This window comes from Colias eurytheme, chromosome 14 (genome assembly GCF_061535395.1).
Source record: "Colias eurytheme isolate Ceu_HAF_F1 chromosome 14, ilColEury1 Martin Lab GWU primary, whole genome shotgun sequence".
Classification (NCBI taxonomy): Eukaryota; Metazoa; Arthropoda; class Insecta; order Lepidoptera; family Pieridae; genus Colias; species Colias eurytheme.
In genome coordinates this window covers 10,446,880-10,455,210 of record NC_142993.1, presented here as the reverse complement: position 1 = coordinate 10,455,210, position 8,331 = coordinate 10,446,880, and the positions used below count along the sequence as shown (strand labels likewise).

The 8,331-nt window shown below is 33.2% G+C and overlaps 2 protein-coding genes across 2 annotated transcripts; one reads left to right on the top strand and one right to left on the bottom strand.

The window, feature by feature from the left end:
- Positions 1–1,355: 1,355 nt before the first annotated feature.
- On the top strand, positions 1,356–2,034 carry LOC149903090 (uncharacterized). Its single transcript, XM_090109252.1, has one exon. It carries the CDS (start codon positions 1,418–1,420, stop codon positions 2,024–2,026), a length of 609 nt encoding a protein of 202 aa, XP_089965378.1. The 5' UTR covers positions 1,356–1,417; the 3' UTR covers positions 2,027–2,034.
- A 77-nt stretch (positions 2,035–2,111) lies between these two features.
- AsnS (asparagine synthetase) lies at positions 2,112–4,423 on the bottom strand. The gene is made up of 2 exons (XM_090109398.1): positions 4,317–4,423; positions 2,112–3,806 (listed from the first exon to the last, which is right to left on the bottom strand). Exon 2 carries the CDS (start codon positions 3,800–3,802, stop codon positions 2,147–2,149), a length of 1,656 nt encoding a protein of 551 aa, XP_089965524.1. The 5' UTR covers positions 3,803–3,806; positions 4,317–4,423; the 3' UTR covers positions 2,112–2,146.
- Positions 4,424–8,331: the final 3,908 nt, after the last annotated feature.

Genomic DNA, 8,331 nt, shown 5'->3' with positions numbered 1-8,331 from the left:
TTTTGAGTTTGCATTTCTTTTCCTTGCCTTTCTTTAGTTTTGACACATTAGGCTTGCTATCGGTTAGGGATAATGATAGGAGCTTCACAACGTCTGGACATTTTTTGCACTTGCATGTTGGGCAGTCGCATAGAGGCTATAAGAAGAGAAAAACTTTATTATCTAAGAAATATTAGTAAAAAATGTGTTGCTAGTTAATATATAGTGTAATTTAGCTAATCAAGACTCTTTTACTTTTGCTTTATTCATTGAAATTGGTCACTAAAACCTTACTACATTTGTTTTGTGTCTGTTAAATCTGGGTAATATTTGCAATGGTTGAAGCAATTTTGAAGGAACTTTAAATTGTGGTATCTAATTTTATAACTTATTAATTTATCAAAATTCATATACCTAGGTAATAAGGGATAGTTTTTTTATAGGCAAAAGAAGCGCTCATTGTAAATTATTGTAATGCTGAGTATGTCTGCCACAATAATATAAAACAGGCAGACGATGAGACGATTTCAAATTTAAATATGTAATTGTGTTTTATATATACGTACCTAGCTATTGTGTTGCTCTATTAATTTAAATAAGTACATAATTATGTGTAATAGTACATAATTACACACAATACTAATTTGTATAATACATATTTTGTCTTAAATTTGGATAACTATTCACGTCATTATTCACCTTGGATGAGGTACCACCGACCGCTTTTCCCTTGGCTTTTTTCATAACTGTTTGTTTATATGAACAGATGCTTTTGAAAATCGTAATTTGTTTTCCATTTTCAGATGTGAAACCTAACTAATTGCATTTTAGTCAGATATTTATTTTAAGAAAATTAAACATCTCTATTTTTAACTTTACGTTATTTTTTTTATTTTTAAATGTGGCGGGAGGCTGTCATGTCATAATATTATACGAAATTAAAAAGAAATTACACAGGAGATAAATTCCAGCAGATTATATAAATAATGTAAATACCAATACCATAATACTAGTTATTGCCTACTAATTATTAACTACATAATTACTACTATTTTTTTAACTACATGTGTTTTTATTTATTTAAGTACCTAAGTATACGATATTTGGATAATACAGGGATTTATAATTTTTTTTTTTAATTTATTATGCATCTTTTATACAAGAAAAATGGAAAAAGGATTAGAAAAATCAAGGAAAAATCATATTATAGTAAAAATAATAGGTAAATAACGAATAGGTAAGTTTTTAATTTAATTTGATTTAATGTTTTAGCCTGTATTCTGGATTGTCATATTTCAGTCAAAATTTTCAAAGTAGGTAAATATAATTAAAATTCCAAGAACCAGGCACCGCCAAGGCAAGGCAGGCCACGAAAATCTAATGAAATACCCAGGGAAATAATGGTAAAATAATATTATAATAAAAATTCCAGTAATGGATGCGTTTTACTTCACACCCTAATCCCAGAACTAGAATATCAAAATACTTCAAAATGTTGAAGACATCATTCGGAAATGCCACTGCCGACGAAATAATATTAACAAAACTGAAGAGACAACTAGCCAATTTATCTTGTAAATGTAAAATATGTGATAAATACAACTCGACGACAGCTCAAGAAGACAATTTTGTTGAGAATAAAGGAAATAAAGCAGAAGAAAACGTGAAAATTGAAGACAATACAATTGTAGAGTCATATCGTAAAGAAACATGCCCTGGATGTTTTGTAGCTTATAACTTGTTACGGAATAATAATAAAACGTTTAAAGATCAAGATACAGAAACCAATGCAATGATGTTTTCTTCCGAAAAGTGTGTACAGAAATCTATGAAAGGGATCCAAAAGACCACATCGATGTCGTTAATGACTTTGAATATGAATTCAGATTCTGATATATCATCTCAGGAACGAAAGATTTGTAAGCGGAATGTTGAAAAAGTTACTTTCAGCAATGATAAGCCGAAAATCTATGATCCAGTAGCATATGCCAACTGCCTCTGCTTAGAAAACTTTATTGACTCTATAAGACCACCATTAAATTATTGACCTGTTATAAAATATAGATGGATCGTATTTTATCTCCATATTTTTTAAAAATAAAACAATTTTATTTTATAAATAAAACAAAATGTATAATAAAATAAACTTTTATTATAAATGCAATAATTATTTTGCAGCATAATGTTTGATAAATCTCGCTGAGGGATCTGAAACTTTTACCCATTTTGGCATCCAATAGTACGGTGTAAAGTTGTGTTGTCCAGGAAATGATTTTTCAAAGATGTACCTATAGTACTTCGACTCGTCTGTTGTGGGTTGAAAACCTTCGTATTTCTGATCATCTGCAGGCTGCCTCTCTGCTACGATTTCCGATATTGTTGTAAACAAAGACTTTTTAACTGATGCGACACCATCGCTGAATGCCTCTTTATGTCTCCATAATATTGAGTCTGGTAAGAGACCACTTGCAGCAAAACTGCTCCTTAGAAGATGCTTTTCCACGCCATCTTGTGGTCGTCTCAACTTTGGGTCTATACTTAAATAATAACTAGTGAATTGTATATCCAAAAATGGCACACGTAGTTCTAAACTGAAGGCGCTAGTTGTCCGATCAGCTCTTAACCCATCGTATAAATAAATATCTGACAATAGTCGTATACTTTCTTCGTGGCCATCCTTTTCGGTGGGAGCATCTCTAAAGTAAATGTAACCTTGTGCAAGTTCATCAGCACCTTCTCCACTAAAGATTACTGTAGTGTCAGTTTTTTCTTTGATGTACTTTGATAACAGATACATAGGTAAGCTAGCTCGGATGGTAGTTATATCATACGATTCTAAATGGTAAATAACGTTATCCAATGCTTGTCTGACATCGTTTTCGTCAAAAAGAACTTCATGATGCTCTGTACCGAGATAATCAGCAACAGATCTGGCAGCGATTAGATCTGGCGAATCTCCCATGCCTATTGCAAATGTTTGTATTTTGTACGGTAGCTTGTGCTCTTTGGCAAGTTTTACCACTAATGCAGTAATTAATGACGAATCCAAACCTCCACTTAACAAGCAACCGATTCGTCTCTCAGACATCAGACGCTTCTTACACGCCGCTTCCAGTAACGCAGCTGTTTTTTCGTACATGTTAAGTTTCTCTAAATCACTTTCAGCAACGAAAGGTGTAAATCTAGGAGGTGTGCCTGGTTGGAAGTATTGTTCAGCGTAGTTAAGTTTCACCTTGTTGTTCTCACAGATATCCCATTCTTCGAAATGACCAGGCGGGAATTGTCCCAGAGTGGATTTCTCTGAAGCTTTTTGTTTCAACCCGATAAGGCCTTTAGCTTCTGAGCAGATAGCCATCACACCGTTCTCTTCGTCGCTCATTTTATACAGCGGACGGACACCATAAGGGTCTCTGGCAATAAATACTTTCCTAACATCACCGTCGACCAGGCAGAAGGAGAATACGCCGTCCAACTTTCGGACAGTTTCAGCGATTCCAAAGTTTTTGTAGCAGTGGATGATGGCTTCTACGTCGCAGTTGGTTTCGTACGGGAATTGGAATTCATCGCGTAGTCGGTTGCAGTTGTATATCTCACCGTTGCAAATGAGAGTTACTCTTGGGTAGCGATGTAACCGCATCGGTTGCATGCCATGGAGCCCGTCGACGATGGCCAGCCTCTGAAAGCCGAGTATTGCTAGCTGTTCTCTCGAGTCCTGTTCGATTCTCCAGGCGTCTGGACCGCGGTGAACGATTGCACTGAAGCATTTGATGCAGGTTGGTGACAGACCACCATCCACGCCGAACGTAGCCCAGATTCCACACATTTTTCTGTAATGAGAAAAAATTATATTAATGAAAAAGGTAAATAAAAATATGTTTTTTTTTATTGGAGAACGAAGGGATACCTATATAACGCTGCATAGTAAATTTTTAGCAATTATTAAACATAACATAAAATGAAATGTGTTAATCTTAAATAACATAAAAAATATTTTTTAATTTAATTTTTTTACAAATATTGTACCTATTAGTTACTGGAAGTTACTGAGAAATAGGTACCTATGTTTCTTGGAATTGATACTCTACATAAGATTCACCAGTAGGTACGGTCTACAGAATTAAATTAATTTAATTCATTTCCGGTCTAAAATCTAAATAGAAAGAACATGTATCAAATAACACTGTAGGTGTGATTAAAGAATACCGTTAAGAAATTTTATAAAAGTAAGATTTTTAAAATACTTCACAGTTCGTATATAAACGACCAATTAACTAAAAAAAATGTAATAATAACACTAAACGACTTCTATTTTTTTATAAAAATCATTCATTTCTTACCTCAGCAACTTTCTGTTATAAACCGTATGTTAGTGACACGTTTTTATTTATTTATATCAAACAAACGCTTCACACAACACACGCCTACCACGTTTCGATTTTTACTGCACAGATTTTTTACTGACAGATCGCGATTTGCCGAATGCCGGCAAATGAGCCTACTGAGGAGCCTACAATGTCAAATTATATGAATCGAATATCATGATACGGCCGCGTGCCTGAAATTAAACATAAATACACGGTAATTTCAACTCTATCGTTTTGTGTTAAGGAATAGTTTACTTTGAAGACGTGAACACATTTTGCAGCTGAATTAAAAAGAGAAGGAAAATGTTTAAACAGGTGATAGAGGGAGACAGATATTGTTTTGTAGAGTGCTATTTCAGCGTATTATATTGGTAGTGCCATAGTTGAGAAAGATTGCATCATCTCACCACATATACGGTTTGAGCGGGAATCACAATGAAATCAAATTTCTTGTTTTGGTAATCTATAGAAGTCCATCAAGGGTTAATTGATGGACTTTTTTAGTAGGTAGGTAGTTGTCAGTTCGATATACAGACATTTTACGGGATTCATTGTTTAAAATTTACGACTTTTTATGGAGGTACAGTTAATATTTTTATAGTTTGCATAAATATTAGGTAAGATAATTACCTACTGTTAATAGACCAGAATTAAAATACGGCGCAAAATGCAAATTATTTCATTATTTTGTGTAGATTTTAAAATTATAATATTCGTGTTTTAGGGATTATTAAATTAATACAAATAAGTGGTTTTATATAAATGTCAAGGTTATGGAATACATGCTTACTGTATTTTTTATAATGATATTGTGATTTAATTCACTTCCTTGGTGTTTTAAAGGTACATATTTTAATTGTACATTATAACGCTATACACAATATTTAAGTTCTCTCGAAAAAATATCAATTTTGATCAACCTAATCTTTGTGTGAACATTTTGTAAGGCGCCATTAAATATTTTGCATGTGATTTTGCACATTATTATTTGTATACGTAGTATATTATTATTAGTCTGTGTTATTATGAGTTCTGACGTAGTTATTGTTTCTTCTAATAGATGGCTCTGTCCGCAATTTGTAAGTAAATTCCAATTGAAATTACCTAGTCTGTTTTTTTATTTTATTTCCATCAATAATTTATTAAACTGCCTAAATTATTTGGAATTTTCGTAGACCTTAAATTGTCAGATTTCGTTGTTTACGTTACAAACATTCAACCAGATTCATAAATTATTTGGAGATTCCATGGAGATTCATTAAATTTAAAAAGAGAAACACCCAGAATGACAGTTAGATAATTGCAAAAGAATCACGACATTATATTTTCAATTTTTCACCTAATTACTCATATATTTTTATTTATTTATTTATTTTTTATATACATATATGTCAGGCAGCATTGCCCATATTTTGTTAGTAAGTAGTACTTATTCTAATGTTAATAAAACTACATATAATAAAAAGTATCTAATTAATATCATAAGAGCGAAAAAAAACATAAGACACACAGATTATAATTGAATACTAAGCTTCCGCCCGCGACTCCGTCCGCGCGGATGTCGGTCTTCGCGTGGATGGTCTCCATTTTGAGTAACTCTGACAATGACATCTTATAAATATCTATTGGACCCAAATACGGCTAGGCCTATAATAATACGCAACGTGTGTTCGCGGTTCTACAGAACAACGTCTATGGATAAAACTGAAAAATTAAGAATAATTTTTTTTTTCTACGTATATTTCCAGAATAAAAAGTATCCTATTTTACGCCCAGGATAATAAGGTACAAACTTGGTATATACCAAGTTTCATCGAAATCGAACCGTTAGTTTTCACGTGATGTCTTCACATACAGACAGACAGACATACAGACAGACAAAAAATCACATATTTGGGTTTGGTATCGATCCAGTAACGCTAGTTATTTTTTCAATATTTTCAATGTACAGAATTGACCCTTTACAGATTTATTATATGTATAGATTTACCTACTTAGTAGTTCTTATTTCAAATAATATTAATTAATATTATCTCAATGAATATTAATTATTCTTTTTAAATACCTACATTTATAAAAGTGTAATAACCCAGACATTAAAACGCAGTGTTCATTAAACAATACGAAATTCACAAAACTAATTTAGTAACTTACTGTTACTGAATTTAGTAAATTGTTGATAGTTTGACCACAAGCTCGATCAGATGTCATAGACCGGGAGATACTGACACAAAATTTCGAGTCATTTGTAACAGGATGGCGGTTCTACAGGGGTCTTAGTACGCAATGATAAAAAGAAAAATGATGGTGTGATCGCTGGTATCGGTGGTTTAGTCGCATGGGCGTTAGACGAACTCGTCGGAAAATTAGCGAAAGTCAAACGATTTGTAACACAAAAATTTTAGTATTTACCGATAGCCCATAAAAAAGAAGTAGGCGGTAGTGTCATGCCATACTTTTCCGGTGTGACTTACAGCCCGCCATACCGACGCGAATATGTTGATTTAAATAAAACAATTATTCAACCATTTGTACCAGGCTAACTTTTGCACAGGTAACCATCGTCGTGCAGCCATTTACGAAAATCGCCATGCCATACTTTTCGGACGATTCCAAATGGTCGCCATACCGCCGAAAATCTGCAAAAAAAATTTATTTCGCCAAACTTTTTGTACCAGTATTGCATTTGGATTTTTGGAGAGTATTTGATAAAATTTGACCATTATTATATTTGCCATACTTCTAGTAGGGGGAAAAAGTGCTGTCATACTTGAAATATTAATTTAGTATTAATTTATATAAGTGAAGATTTCCAACACCTAGATCTTTGAAATTTTTGTATTTATATTCTTTGATCCTCAAACTTCCAAGAAAAATAAGTGCCATACTGTTACAAATCGTTTGACTTTCGCTATTTTCCGACGAGTTCGACAAACGCCCACGCGACTAAGCCGCCGGTACCAGCGTTCACACCATCATTTTTCTTTTTGTCATTGCGTACTAAGAACCCTGTAGAACCGCCATCCTGTTACAAATGACTCGAAATTTTGTGTCAGTATCTCCCGGTCTATCACCTTTGAATACAATAAACTCGGTACCAAGGGATTGTTAACTACTTTAGACATTTAAATTTAGACCAAAATACTAAAAGTTCAAACCAATAAGGTGCTCCATTGTTTTATAATTTGTATAGGTATTGTTTATTATAATGTGTGGTTAAGTCTGATTAATATTTTTTTAAACCTGACACTTACCATACCTACCAACCATAATATTATACGTACTAGGTAATTATGAAGTATGTGGCTTTTATATATTACTAGCGGTCCGCCCCGGCTTCGCCCGTGGTACATATGAAAAATAGATGTTGGCTGATTCTCAGACTTACCCGATATGCACAGAAAATTTCATGAGAATCGGTCCACGGCCACCCGTTTCGGAGGAGTATGCAGACTAACATTGTGACACGAGAATTTTATATATGTACTAGCGGTCCGCCCCGGCTTCGCCCGTGGTACTTACATGTTAGAACTATCCTATCTCTCAAGTTGGATCGAACTGCACATGGTGTGCGAATTTTATTATAATCGGTTAAGTGGTTTAGGAGTCCATTGAGGACAAACATTGTGACACGAGATTTATATATTATATTAAGATAAGATAAGATAAGATATAATATTATGACGTAAGTATAATAATATCTAAGTACCTACGGAACGGACTAATATAAAAAGCTCGTCGACACCATTCTTATAACATGCAAATCAAAATTAAATTTTCAATCAACGGTCAGAAAAAAATGAGTAGAAAAACATTAGAAAAACCTTGGAAAAACCACAATGATGTCAATTGACGAAAATTATACAGCGTAAAATATTTTTTATTTCCGGCCTCAATGGAATATCGTGTCTGTTGAAATTCGTGCCTGTTTGAAATTCGTGTCTGAATATTTCAATGGATGTTGATGATAATAATTAAGTATATTTAC

What these genes read in the sequence shown, in the direction of transcription:
- AsnS (XM_090109398.1), bottom strand. Translation starts at nt 3,802, where the DNA reads ATGTGTGGAATCTGGGCTACGTTCGGCGTGGATGGTGGTCTGTCACCA.
- LOC149903090 (XM_090109252.1), top strand. Translation starts at nt 1,418, where the DNA reads ATGCGTTTTACTTCACACCCTAATCCCAGAACTAGAATATCAAAATAC.